This window comes from Xenopus tropicalis, chromosome 7, assembly GCF_000004195.4.
Source record: "Xenopus tropicalis strain Nigerian chromosome 7, UCB_Xtro_10.0, whole genome shotgun sequence".
In the NCBI taxonomy this organism is placed as follows: domain Eukaryota; kingdom Metazoa; phylum Chordata; class Amphibia; order Anura; family Pipidae; genus Xenopus; species Xenopus tropicalis.
In genome coordinates this window covers 63544046-63559507 of record NC_030683.2, presented here as the reverse complement: position 1 = coordinate 63559507, position 15462 = coordinate 63544046, and the positions used below count along the sequence as shown (strand labels likewise).

General features: G+C 39.3%; 1 protein-coding gene across 11 annotated transcripts in view; it reads right to left on the bottom strand.

Moving 5' to 3' along the window:
- Positions 1–15462, bottom strand: part of nmnat1 (nicotinamide nucleotide adenylyltransferase 1) — a 35970-nt gene that overhangs the window by 20083 nt on the left and 425 nt on the right. For 3 of the 11 annotated variants that reach the window (XM_012966630.3, NM_001016772.2, XM_012966629.3), the window contains 3 exon segments: positions 13621–13773; positions 3740–3912; positions 113–296 (listed from right to left, as the gene is read on the bottom strand). In XM_012966630.3, the coding sequence (XP_012822084.1) occupies positions 113–296; positions 3740–3912; positions 13621–13697 (434 nt within the window). In that variant the 5' untranslated portion in view covers positions 13698–13773. 11 annotated transcript variants of the gene reach the window in all.

Genomic DNA, 15462 nt, shown 5'->3' with positions numbered 1-15462 from the left:
ATTAAAATAAAATGCACAACTTATAGGGGCATTTGCAGTAGGAAAACATCAGACATCCCAGTAATCATTTAACCATCCCATCTATGCATAGTTCAAATGTTTTTCTGTGTACCTGAGCACTAATACAGTTTCCATCCATTCTTTCTGGGAGCATTCCCATGAATCCACCTCAATCCAGTTGGAGTTCTTCGTTGCTAGGTTTGCCATAGCTAGACGATGAGACGCCTCGATTAAGCCTTTCTTCTTGTACCCATCACCAACAGGAGAAATTATGCCTTTTATTACTTTGTATTTACCTGTTTTTTAGAAGAGAATATTAGCAGAATATCCTTAAAAACTTTGTTTTAATTTTGTATTTTATTTAAAAGGGATTTGGGTAAAGAACACCTAATATCCTTAAGGACGCTTTGAAGGGCAAAGTGTATGGATGACCTGCAGCTGCTGTTATGAGGTTACTGAAGAAAACTATTTTGTATAAATTATACATACATTTTAGACAAAATATGATGAAATAAGAAAGTTGCTTCTAAATCTGGTAATGTAAATAAAGAGGATTTTAGTAATATTTTAGGGTTATTTTGTATCCTCCAATTACAATTTTATTTAAAAATCTGAGAAAATGATACTCATAAATCAAACAGGCAATTCTATTCAGTCCATCTGAATAAAATGAAATTAGATCTTGACCATTTATTAGGGCATTTGGGGGCGATTTATCAAAGTTCAAATTAAAAAAAAAATTTGCACTAAATTATGGTTCAAAAACTTTTCATTATTTATTAAGTGCAAAACATATAAAAACTTGGCATCTAAAAGCTTGCGAGTTTATGTACAAATTAATGGTAGTTGTTAGACAAAATCAAGCCATTTTTTTAATTTGAGATTTTTGAGTTTTTCAAGTTGTTTTTCAAGTTTGTAAACTTGCTAATTCAAGGTAAAGGTATTCAAGCTTTTTTATTTGATCAAGTTTTTCATATTCAGATTTTTTTAACAAACAAGCAAACATTCGGGTTATTTTGTAATGCGAATTTATTCGAACTAGGAAATAGCAGATTCAGCCCAGAGAAGCACACGTTTATCCAACTTCACAGATTCCAGAATTCCAGAAGCTGTGAACATCCTGGAAACAGTTTAGAAGTCACAGAACAAACCGGTAATAGTTTGATTCACAGAGCCACTAAATATCACAAGTATGTTTACCTTCTCACTAACACAATGGAAGAGCTGGACAATTATGAAAGATGCAACAAGCTGTGAATAAAGTGGACAGGAATCCTAAGACAGTATCTGCAGCTGAACTTTTCAACACAGTTCTGTGCAAGGAACCAGATATTCCATTGTAACTCGACCAATTATACAAACCTGTGAAAAAGCAGAGGCTCGGATGTACCTAAAAGTTAAACACAGCTGAACAGAAATCTACCAAGACCTAGCTTGCACACAAAAAAGTGCAACAAAAGAAATACATTTAGATCTTTTCCTGCAGTCATAAAGGAGACTAGTAAATGTGGTGCGCATTTGGCAATGATGTTTTATTTAGCTAAATTCTCACACACGCACAATAACCCCTATTGGAGGATTGCGATATGTAATGTTGAAATAGTGCTGCAGACACTGGAGATCAGATTCCTCCCTAGAGTGTTATTGCACATTTTACATATCTATATATCAGAATAAGAAGTCAACACTGATATGAAAGAAAGTGTTAATATAGAATCCGAATGTATTTATTTTTAACACTATGGCCCAAGAGGCACTGACTTTCTGCATTATCACCACACTAGCTGCTGCCACTTCAATGACTGTGCAGTATGGAAAAAGTCACCTTAAAAGATGCCCACAATCCTGCATCAGTACCCATAATAAATAACATTTACTTTTTACCACTTATCTGTAAAATGTTAGCTTTGTGCAGGTGGCTATGGACTGTGGTGCATAACGCAGAACAAAAAGCACCTCTAAATGCCTGTTACCCCTTCACATTTAAAAGCTCTTCTTATTGGAGACATATGAGGTTAAAAGCAGTTACTTAAAGGCCAACTTAAGTATTTCCGAAAGGTGCCCTCTAGCGGTAACAGGCAGTTAAGAGAGTATTGATTACAATGATTCCCTTTATTGCTATATTTGTCATATGCCTAAATGAGCTACATAGCTTTGCAGGGCCCTATGAGCGCAGTCTATGGTTAAGATTTAAGAAAAGAGTAAAAAACACTAAGGCATAGTTTGAGTTGTGGGGTTTTTTGCCTGAGTGAAATTTTTTTTCTTTTTTTTTAGGGCAGTGGTACAGGGGGAGATTAGAATAAGGTGGGTACGTGGTACATACGGGGCACAGACAATGTAGCAATGTAAGCTGGATACTAAGCCTCTAAAAGTGGTGTGTGGGATTTTATAATTGGCAAATTCTGAGTATGATCAACTGTGAGTGTTTTTATAATTAGGTTAAATTTCACCTCATGATACCCCAAGTTTTAAACATTTTTTAGTGTTACATCATTTGGGTTTCAGTAATCCCTTTACTTTCAGCTTAAATATATACAGTACATTAATGGTTGCCATAATAAAATGTCTCTGATATGACAAAGTCGTTTTCGTTGTAAAGTCCTTCACCCTCCATGTGGGAATTTCCTGATTACTAAGCTAGTTGTCTAGGAAGCTTACATATCAAGGGGTTTCCCTGTGAATGGTGGTGGGGCAGTACATCTGCTACAGGAGCTGTAAATCTCATTACTGTATGTGAGAAACCTCAACAGTTTTTTAACAAAGGTTATGTGTGATTTTTATCTTCCCCCTCTGATCAGTTAGCATGTTAGCTGTGGAGGCAGGTGGGGAAAAGTGAGCACTAGACAGTAGTGAGAGAGCCAGTTACAGGGGGACAGCATGAGAGAACTGGAGACCAGAAGTTCTGGAGGATGCAGAGGTTTCTATGATGGACCTTCTGGAGAAAAGTAACCAGACCACTAATGTTTAGTGTTTGTTAGATAACTATAATGTAGACTTATAAATAATATGTAATTATATATATATATATATATATATATATATATATATCCAAAAAAGACCAGCAACACCGAGTTATATTCCAAAAACAATCAATTGTGTATTAAAAATGCATGAACAGCCAACCCATGCTAACCAACCCCATGTTCTATATCCCCATGTTCATTTACCTTGCACCCGAGCTAAGAGCTGAAGCAGAGTGCCACCCTGTATATATATTTAAATACTGTTTTAGCTTTAATAATCATTTATCATTTATGTAACAATTGCTTGATTTATTATTAAATATATTCATTTTAATAAACATTTATTGGTGTGAATTATTTGTCTGCTTCTCAAAACAATAATAATAATAATAATAATAATAATAATAATAATAAAAATACAATTATAAATATTATTTCAAATCTTACATGTGAATAATATTAGAAATATTATTTCAAATCTTACATGTGAATAATATTAGAAATATTATTTCAAATCTTACATGTGAATAATATTATAATATTATTTCAAATCTTACATATGTTCAACTCCATATTTTGTTAAGCCAACCCTATGATGAACTGAGGTATTGCATTTATTGCTGTTTCAAACCTAACCATAAGCACATGCATGCTTTTTACTCCCAGTCCAGCCCTGAACATGATGATATGTCAGCAAAACATGAGAACAAAAATTATTGGACTGCTATGAAAATTTTACAGAGGCACAATTTTATTATCTCAGCTTGATGTGATACCTGTTTCATGCAGATAGTCTCTTGCAAGTTCAAACAGCCTGAGATGCATAACTGTGATCGGGTTAAAAGAGCCAGTGGCCAGTAACACAACTTCTCTTCTGTCATCTGATTTTTCCATATTTTGTGGCGGCAGTAAAGATTGCTGAACGGCCTCTGAACTGCTCAGATGCAATCTATTGAGAGTGAAAAAAAATAAACAAGAGTTTAGGGCATGGTTAGATAGACACGACAGACAGATAACTGTCAGCAAAATAAATTAATCTTAATTGCATGCCCATAGCACAGAGGGCTACCATAATATATAAGCTGGAGAATTAAAGAAAAAACAATTCAAACTTCAGTCAAGGGGACGGATAATTCTTTTTAGGGAACGAGAATAAGGTTTCATATGGCAAAAAAAGCATAGCAGAATGTACAGCCCGTAAGATCTGATATGGCTTATGGCCTGTGCCCACTTACAGCAACTTAAAATTCATTTGAAAGGGAAATTTGAGACCTATGCTGCATACAGGACAAACAGTGGTTAGCACTGCTGCCTTGTAATGCTCGGGTTCTAGGTTTGCTAAGAGGAAAGAGTTTGTATGTTCCCCCTGTGCTTGTATGTGATTTGACCAGGTAGCACAGTTTCCTTCCATATTCCAAAGACATAAAGAAGGGTTAACTGGATGCTGATAACAAAAGTACAATATTTTGTACTGGGGGTGAATAAGGAATAATTGGTATGTATATGTCAGGGATATACAGTGGAGGAAATAATTATTTGACCCCTCACTGATTTTGTAAGTTTGTCCAATGACAAAGAAATGAAAAGTCTCAGAACAGTATCATTTCAATGGTAGGTGGCAGATAGCACATCAAAAGGAAAATCGAAAAAATAACTTTAAATAAAAGATAGCAACTGATTTGCATTTCATTGAGTGAAATAAGTTTTTGAACCCCTACCAACCATTAAGAGTTCTGGCTCCCACAGAGTGGTTAGACACTTCTACTCAATTAGTCAACCTCATTAAGGACACCTGTCTTAACTAGTCACCTGTATAAAAGACACCTGTCCACAGAATCAATCAATCAAGCAGACTCCAAACTCTCCAACATGGGAAAGACCAAAGAGCTGTCCAAGGATGTCAGAGACAAAATTGTAGACCTGCACAAGGCTGGAATGGGCTACAAAACCATTAGCAAGAAGCTGGGAGAGAAGGTGACAACTGTTGGTGCGATTGTTCGAAAATGGAAGGAGCACAAAATGACCATCAATCGACCTCGCTCTGGGGCTCCACGCAAGATCTCACCTCGTGGGGTGTCAATGATTCTGAGAAAGGTGAAAAAGCATCCTAGAACTACACGGGAGGAGTTAGTTAATGACCTCAAATTAGCAGGGACCACTGTCACCAAGAAAACCATTGGAAACACATTACACCGCAATGGATTAAAATCCTGCAGGGCTCGCAAGGTCCCCCTGCTCAAGAAGGCACATGTGCAGGCCCGTCTGAAGTTTGCCAATGAACACCTGAATGATTCTGTGAGTGACTGGGAGAAGGTGCTGTGGTCTGATGAGACCAAAATAGAGCTCTTTGGCATAAACTCAACTCGCTGTGTTTGGAGGAAGAAAAATGCTGCCTATGACCCCCAAAACACCGTCCCCACCGTCAAGCATGGGGGTGGAAACATTTTGCTTTGGGGGTGTTTTTCTGCTAAGGGCACAGGACAACTTATTCGCATTAACGGGAAAATGGACGGAGCCATGTATCGTGAAATCCTGAACGACAACCTCCTTCCCTCTGCCAGGAAACTGAAAATGGGTCGTGGATGGGTGTTCCAGCACGACAATGACCCAAAACATACAGCAAAGGCAACAAAGGAGTGGCTCAAGAAGAAGCACATTAAGGTCATGGAGTGGCCTAGTCAGTCTCCGGACCTTAATCCAATAGAAAACCTATGGAGGGAGCTCAAGCTCAGAGTTGCACAGAGACAGCCTCGAAACCTTAGGGATTTAGAGATGATCTGCAAAGAGGAGTGGACCAACATTCCTCCTAAAATGTGCGCAAACTTGGTCATCAATTACAAGAAACGTTTGACCTCTGTGCTTGCAAACAAGGGTTTTTCCACTAAGTATTAAGTCTTTTTTTGTTAGAGGGTTCAAAAACTTATTTCACTCAATGAAATGCAAATCAGTTGCTATCTTTTATTTAAAGTTATTTTTTCGATTTTCCTTTTGATGTGCTATCTGCCACTGTTAAAATAAACCTACCATTGAAATGATACTGTTCTGAGACTTTTCATTTCTTTGTCATTGGACAAACTTACAAAATCAGTGAGGGGTCAAATAATTATTTCCTCCACTGTATACTGTAAATACAGGGTTGCCAACTTTTCAAAAACTTTTCACCAGCCAGGCTGTGGTGGCTAAACACGTCATGACATAAAGGGGTATGGTGATGGCACAAGGAACAGAAGTGATGATCCAGATTCTGAATGAATCGGGGCAGAGAAGGGATAAGACATACTTAGGGTTTGGTGTAAATCAGGGCTTAAGTTACAAATTAACAAAGCACTTGCTGGTAAATTTGCAATACAGGTCCTGTCTTGGCATGTTTTGGCAGTGAAATACAAAATGAGTTGAAACCCTAGCTATGTAAACCATATTACCATGATTAGCCTTCTGTTTAAGGGGTTGTTCATCTTTAAGCTAACTTTTAGTATGTTATAGAATGGCTAATTCTAATCAACTTTTCAAATGGTTTTAATTTTTTCTTCCAACTTTCAAATGGGGGTCAATGACCCCAGACACCAAAACACTATTGCTCTGTTAGGCTACAATTTTATTGTTACTGTGACCTCTATTGCTAACCTTTTTATTTTGGCCATCTACTATTAATATTCCAGTCTCTCATTCTGTCAGGCGCACCCTTCTCTGCCACTCCATCCGCTGCCTTCAGTGACTGGACGTGTGTCGGTACCGTTGCACCGAACACAAGGATGCGCCGCGTGCGCGCACGTTTTGACGCTGTGCGCATGTCCATTTACAATTTAAGGCAGCTGTGGCCTACTCGCTTTGCGAAGTGATCATTTGTGCATTGCCTGTGACTCTGAGCATTGTTATGCTGCCTGATTCTTGTGTTCCTGACCCTGCCTGATTTCTGACCGACCTTCTTGCCCGCCTGACTTCGTTTTTGCCTGCCGATTCTGTCTTTGACGTCGGCCTCCTTTATGGCACTCCTGCCACTCCTCCACAGGAGCCAGTCCTGTTACTAACCTCAGAGACTGTTCTTCCTTGTGGGAGGTGTAGGTGAGGCTAGCTATCTTCAGTGCTCCCGGCAACGACTCACTTATCCTTAAAGGTACGTGACACATTCAAAGCCGCTTCAATTTCTGCCATATTTATTTGTTCTAGAAAATGTTAAAACCTAATTGTCCACAAAGTATCAATCATAACAGTTAAAAGGAACATAATTTCTTCAATGACTTCAGTTTTCTATTATCTCTGTATAACCAACTATTTTTCGTAGTGCATTTTATATAAATATATACAAACACATTATATGATTCCTATGTGTTTTAATGTATTTTAAATTTAGAAGTCTTAATAAAGGTATGGGGTCCCTTATCTGGAAAAAGCTTCCTTATATGGAAAACCCCAGGTTCCAAGCATTTTGGATAAAAGAGTCTATACTGGTAGTATATCATAGAGTGATTGTTTTATTTCCATTTACTACTAAGTGGTAGTTTGTTAGGGGAATCCTTAGGGCTCTGGCACATGTGGAGATTAGTCGCCCGCGACAAATCTCCCTTGTCACGGGCGACTAATCTCCCCGAGTTGCCATGACCCGCCATCCCACCGGCGAACATGTAAGTCGCCGGCGGGATGGCACACACGGCGGCGCGATTTCGGGAAATCGCAACTTGGGGAGATTAGTCGCCCGTGACAAGGGAGATTTGTCGCGGGCGACTAATCTCCCTGTGTGCCAGAGCCCTTAATGGAGAAGGATCTGGGGGTTTTTGTAGATAACAAGTTGTCTAATTCCAGGCATGTCATTCGGTGGCTACTAAAGCAAATAAAGTGCTGTCTTTTTAAATAAGGTCATTAAGTCAAGAGATGAAAACATAATTTTGCCTCTTTATAGGTCCCTGGTAAGACCTCACCTTGAGTATGCAGTACAGTTTTGGGCTCCAGTCCTCAAAAAGGATATTAATGAGCTGGAGAGCGTGCAAAGACATGCAACTAAACTGGTAAAGGGGATGGAAGATTTAAACTATGAGGTTAGCCTGTCGAGGTTGGGGTTGTTTTCTCTGGAAAAAAAGCGCTTGCATGCTTGAAGCAGCGAAGGTGGCTTTTCATGGTGAAGGTAGTGAGGTTGTGGAATGTCCTTCCTAGTGATATTGTGATGGCAGATTCTGTTAATGCCTTTAAGAGGGGCCTGGATGGATTCTTGAACAAGCATAGTATCCAAGGCTATTAGTTAGTTAGTATTAATGTTTGTATATATATAGTTTATGTATGTTAGTGTATAGATAGGTCAGTATAGGTTTGTGTGTGCTGGGTTTACTTGGAAGGGTTAAACTTGATGGATTCTAGTCTTTTTTCAACCCTATATAACTATATTAAAAAGAATATAGATAGTCATAGAAGGCATCTCTAAGCATCTTTTACCATCAAGAAGCATCATCTGCCTGCTTTTTACTGTGCCCTGATGAAGACCCCCTATACTTTGTGGGGGGTCAAAACGCATTAGGTACTTTGTTAATAAAATTATCTTCTAAAGAAATATTTTTGAGTGCCCTGCTATTAATATCACATCACTGCACAATCACTCTGGAATTTTGGGAACCTATGTTGAACAGGGGGTAAAACATGGGAAATTTCTAGTAACATAAATAAAAATAACGAACCAACAACTTTTACGATCCGGCAGAATATACCACAAGGGTTTCAACCTAATTCCAAACCAAATGCCAACCCTAGTTTGCAAATGCAAATTAAAAAAAAAAAAATCACAGAATAATACAAAATTTTGTGAAAAGTCAACTTATGCTCTAATGTTACTTGACAAATAAGGGGCATATTTATGACTGATTACCTCAACTAATAATTTTAAGGTGTTAAGGAAGTCATGCAGGGTTTCCTCTATGCCTGCAAGAGTTGATAATTAGAGTTTAAATTTTATGCCAGGCACTCAGATTTTGAACCTGAATTCTGCAACAAAAGCTCAGATTTTGCCCATTCCTACAAATTGCACCAAATTTCTCCTTTAGTAAATGAGCCCACATTTCATGTCTCTGTCTAGTAAAGTAGAATGGAAAACGGGTAATGGTTTATATGCCAATATGGGGGATCACTTATGGCTGGCTTTTAATTTAATGCAGTTGAGGCTGCACAAAACATTAACAGTCATTGCGTAAAAAAATTCTATTCATTTTACATACTTGCCTTTAAAGCCAGTCCTTGCTGCACTGTGGGCAAAAAAAGATGGCAAATTATGCTCAAAATTGCACTTTGCACACTGTAATTGCACTCGTAAATGCGCCTTTAGATAAAGCTTAATTTGTATTTGGGCTGAAAAACACATTATAAATCTTAATTCTGCAAATAAAACATCATCCACAAACACAAAAAAAATCATTGCAGGGCAGAGATCTTTGTAAAGTTAGAACGTGCACAATTAAACACACATTATGCATTCTAGTCATGCGCATATTAGGTTCACTTAGTTCCTACAGACACCATAGCACTGAGGACAGGGCATGGGAGATTCAAATACCTTAAAATCTCAAAAAAATTACAGAAGAGGAAAAACATGCCACCTATGTGGCATGCCTATGTGGCCTTCCCACAAATCCCAGCCTGTCTAACCCTGCGGTTCAGCTGGTTTTCCACAAGCAGCTAACCTGGAAATATAGAATTACCAAAGCTTCTGAAACTTAATATCTATTGTAAATATAGGGTTAACACATTTAGGGCTCTGGCACAGGAGGGAGTTTAGTCGCCCGCGACAAAACTCCCCGATATGACATCCCACCGGCGAAAATGTAAATCGCCGGTGGGATGACATACGCGGCGGCGCGATTTGCGGAAATCGCCAAAGTTGCCTCTCGAGGCAACTTCGGCTATCGCATCGCCACGTATGCCATCCCACCAGCGATTTACATTTTCGCCGGTGGGATGTCATATTGGGGACATTAGTCGCCCGCAACAAGGGAGATTTGTCGCGGGTGACTAATCTCCCCGTGTACCAGAGCCCTAAATAATTTTGTCTGATATGGCTGGTGGATGCTGATAACAAAAAGTTTAGGTACATTAGGATCAAAGGGAAAAAATGGCTTTATCTATAAGAAAACAAACTTTTCGCTCAATCTGCTAGATCAGTGCTGTCCAACTTCTGTGGTACCGAGGGCCGGAATTTTTCCTGCCTAGCTGGTGGAGGACCGATAATGGAAGACAGTTTTGACCACTCCCCTTTTTGAAACCACATCCGTGTTATCACATGACCATACCCATATTAATGGTTGTAGTACAGCAAAAACCTGCCATACTCTGCCTTCCCTACCCAGCCTGTGTGTGCCATACTCTGCCTTCCCTACCCTGCCTGCGTGTGCCATACTTTGACTGTGTGTGCCATTTTTGGCCTTTGTGTGTCATACTCTGTCTGCCCTACTCTGCCTGTGTGTACCATACTCTGCCTGCCCTACCCTGCCTGTGTGTGCCATACTTTGCCTGCCCTACCCTGCCTGTGTGCCATACTCTGCCTGCCCTACCCTGCCTGTGTGTGCCATACTTTGCCTGCCCTACCCTGCCTGTGTGCCATACTCTGCCTGTGTGTGCCATACTCTGCCTTCCCTACCCTGCCTGTGTGTGCCATACTCTGCCTTCCCTACCCTGCCTGTGTGTGCCATACTCTGCCTTCCCTACCCTGCCTGTGTGTGCCATACTCTGCCTGCCCTACCCTGCCTGTGTGTGCCATACTCTGCTTGCCCTATGCTGCCTGTGTGTATGGCACACACAGGCAGTATACAGTGACACAATGCTAGCACTGCTCCTACAGTCTGCAAAATAACTATATATTAAAAAACTTTTCAATTGCAGTACCACCTCAGTATATGTTCTTTTTGTAGTGTGCAGGGATTATTTTTGGGTTTCTGTCTGAGGTGTGAACCGGTGAACAATGTGGGTGATTACAGCCTGAGCCTGAGGTGTGAACACTGCAGGGGGTGAACAATGCAGAGATTAAAAGGTGTGAACAACACAGGGGATTACATTTTTAAACAATACAGAGGGTTTACAGCCTGAATCTGAGGTGTGAACCATGCAGGGGGCCAGTTAATCACAGTACTGATACCATTTAAAGCTTACACAAGACTAAAGGTGGCCATACACGTGGCGATCTGACGATGTCTCGTACGACCATCGGTCGCACGAAACATCGTAAGATCCGCCACACACCATTCAGGGCTGAATCGGCAGGTAAGGAGGTAGAAACAATAGGATTTCTACCTCCTTCTGCCGATTCAGATCTGAAGGGAGAATTTTGGTCAGGCGCTTTCTATGGCGCCCGATCAAAATGTTCCAACTGGTCCGATCGGCGAGTCGTCCGATATCAGCAGGTTCCTGCGATATCGGTCGACTCGCCGACATACCATACACGCACCGATTATCGTACGAAACGAGGTTTCGTACGATAATATTGGTGCGTGTATGGCCACCTTTAGCCATCAAAGCAGCCAGACAGGTGGGGGGCCACACAGAGGGGGGTTGGACAGCACTGTGCCAGATTAATAAATAAGGAAGTTCCCTACAGATAAACTATCTCTAGCCAGCTGCCATATTCTACAGCAGGGATCCCCAACCCCCAATTGTAATGTAAAAAGAGTTGGGGAGCAACACAAGCATGAAAAATGTTCCTGGGAGTGCCAGATAAGAGCTATGATTGGCTATTTGGTATCCCCTATGTGTACTGGCAGCCTACATGAGTACACCTGTTTTTTATGCAACCAAAACTTGCCTTCAAGCCAGGAATTCAAAAATATGCACCTACTTTAAGGCCACTGTGAGCAACATCCAAGGGGTTGGGAAGCAACATGTTGCTTAGGAGCCACTGGTTGGGGATCAGTATTCTACAGCATTACTAGTGGAAATGTATAGTGTTTTTATTAATAATGATTTATTTTTAGAATTTTGTTTAAACAATAAAAAACAGCTTTACAATATAAAGTATGCCTGTTTGTGGATGATCTCATGCTTAACTATACTAAATCCTAGGGGTGCACTGAATCCAGCATTCGGTTTGGGATCCAGCCAAGGTTCGGCTTTTTTCAGCAGGATTGGGATTTGGCTGAATTCATGCTCCTGGCGGAACCGAAACTGCAAAATCACGTTACTTTTTGTCACATAGAAGTTGAAAATATTTCGCCACTTTAACCTTTCCAAAACCTAATTACCATATGTTTATTAGGATTCAGATTCGGTTCGGTATTTGCCCGAATACTTTATGAATACCTCAGTCTATAAAAGCAGACCTGGTTGTGTGGCGGGATTTCTTAGAAAGGTATAATGGTAGGACGTGCTTACAAGAGAACTTTGTTGATAATGCAGTATTAGAACTATATACGGATGCTTTGTAGCTTATCTAAATGGCCGCTGATGTGTAAATAGTTGGCCCATGAGTTGGCATCAAGAAGGGCTAAATACTAATTTAGTCCTTCTAGAAATTTTTCCTGTATTGGTAGATTTGGATATTTGAGGCAAGAATTTAAAGAACAAAAGAATTAGACTACACTCGGATAACATGGGAGAGGTCCAAATGATTAATAATTTATCCGCAAAATCCCCAGCAGTTATTAATATTCTCAGACATAATTTACATCAAATTATCTGGTTGAGAGCAAAACATGTGCCAGGCCATCAGAATTGTTTAGCTGATGCTCTCTCTCGCTTCCAGTTTGCCAAATTCAAGGGGTTAGCAGGGGAAGCAGTACAGGAGCGAGACAAATGTCCATCTTATCTATGGGACATTGTAACACAGCATTGATCAAATTGCTTAAGAGCTCAGTAGCTGATAAAACTTGATCAGCTTACATTAAAACCTAGATAGAATGACAAGAATTTAAAAATCTTCTGAGCGTGGGTACATCTGACAGACTGTTTATTATTATACGTGTTGGAGCAATTTGAAGCTCAGCATGTATTGTCATACATCAAACAGGCAGTTGGGCAGGAATATCATTTTTCTACAGGATGCTGGGTGCAAATGACATAACAAAAGTACCAGTGATCAAACAGATATGTAAAGATATGGCCAGGAACAGCTTTAGCAGGGAAGATAGAAGGCCCATTACATTGTACATATTGCACAAGTTGCTCTTAGCATTGGAGTTGATATGCTCCTCTTCATATGATAAGTTACTTAAATTATTAATTCTTTTGATGTGCTTGTAATTTATTATTTCTTTTGATGTACTTGTAAATTATTTCTTTTGATGAACTGCTGCATTGAGAATTGGTGAGGCGGTAATTCACAATACACCGAAGGTGTATATTCTTAAATCTAAAACTGCTGTGTTGGGAAAAGGAACCACATTGTCGAACAGCCTTTACAGAGTTTCTTACAATTAGACCACAGATCAAGGGCCCTTTATTTACACATTTAGATGGTTTATATTTGTCAAAATGTTGTCAAATATTTCAGAGGTGTATTACTCACACTGGCATCCCAGTAGAAAAATAAAACATCATTTATATGTATTGTCCATGACCTATTCTTGGGACACAGGCCTGGGTAACATTATCCCCAGCAAAGATGTATACAAAATCTGAGTACAGATTAGAAGGTGTTATCAGACTGATTCCCCAGCCACCTGTCTTTATGTGCACAAAGCAAGCATTGGCATACCTGGATTTCAAGGGGATGGTGCACTTGCGGATCTTCCAGATGTTTAAACAGAATCCCCACTCCTTAATATTCCTCATTGATGGACCAGAATAAAAGGTCCTTTTTTCAGTTTCTTTTCACCTTGCTAAAGTCAGATGATTTTATTCTGGTTTACTGCAGAAGACATATATTAGTATCTGCTGGTTTAAGACATTAAAACAGCACATTTATCACTGTCTGCAATTATAGTACACATATTTAATGGAAAACTAAAGGTGCCCCATTATGTATTCTGCTCTAAATATTAACCAGCAGTCCTTAGCTGGACAATCTGAACAGCTACTATAATTTATCAATAGGAGTTGTGGCTGCTTCATAACTAACTTCAGAAACTGCCATTCACTATCTGGTAACCACCAGTCATATCAGACAAAATGATTTCCTGATTTAATGCCCACTCGCAGCTACTCTGTTATCCATTTTTGCCATAGATCTCAAATTACAGAATGTTGGCTTTGAGGATTCTACATTTCCAGGTTACAAGTTGAGTTGCGATCCTGCTTGTGGAAAACCAGCAGGAATACAAAGGTTAGTAGGGTACTGTCATCAGGTAACACATTCTTTACATACGTCTGAAAACAATGCATATACATAGTAATGTAATTTTGGTGAAAAAGTTACTTTACTGCTGAAAAGTCATGTTTTGTCCCTGCATTTTCTGACTAATTGTGGCTAATTCTTTCTGGCAAACAACAAAAATATGTTGGCAAGCAAGCAAAAATACTTCTTTATGGAAAGTAATAGAATGGATTCTCGATAAACACAGGATCACACCTTGCTCCCAATGGCAAAAAGCACAATCAAAGGCCCTTTATCTGGTGGATCGGACATTCCTGTGCAGAATGGTTTAATGTTTGGAATGTACACTAGCTATATAACATTAAATCACCATGCAGTCCTTTAATCTGATGTTAAAAGGATTAACGATCCCCTACCTGGGCAGATTAGACATGGACAACGTAGAGCAGCATTTTTAGATACTGTTCCCCTTTATCTTCTTGTACCTTTATCTCCTAAATCTTTAGCTTGTAAACTCATAATACATATAAATTGGAAACTAATTTAGTTTAGTGAATGAAAGCCAAGTAATTAAAGGTAAGCAACCACTTGGCAATTCTTGGGACTACTAGTGAACTCGCAGGTCAAGCAATTATTGTTCAGAATCATTAAAGGAACAGTAACACCAAAAAATGAAAGTGTATAAAAGTAACTAAAATATAATGTGCTGCTGCCCTGCACTGGTAAAAGTTGTGTGTTTACTTCAGAAAGTCTACTATAATTTATATAAATAAGATGCTATGTAGCCATGGAGGCAGCCATTCAAAAGAGAAAAGGCACAGGCACATAGCAGATAACAGATAAAACACTATTGTATTCTACAGAGCTTATCTGTTATCTGCTATGTAAGCTGTGCCTTTTCTCCTTTTTTCCATCTTGAATGGCTGCCCCCGTGGCTACACAGCAGCTTATTATATAAATTATAGTAGTGTTACTGTAGCAAACACACCAGTTTTACCAGCGCAGGGCAACAGTGCATTATATTTTTATTACTTTAAAGCTCTTTCATTTTTTAGTGTTACTGTTCCTTTAACTGCTGCAAACGAAAAATAGCACAGTTGGCAAAATGTTCACAATCATCCCATGTGCCATTGCCTATACAAAAAATATACAAATACCAATGTGCATCAAACCTCAGACACTAGATTCTAAGTAGCTCCCAACTTTTTTTTTATTATTTTTACAGCTACACAAAAAACTGAAACTACACCATGATGCTTCCCGTTTTTTGCCAGGAACTTCATT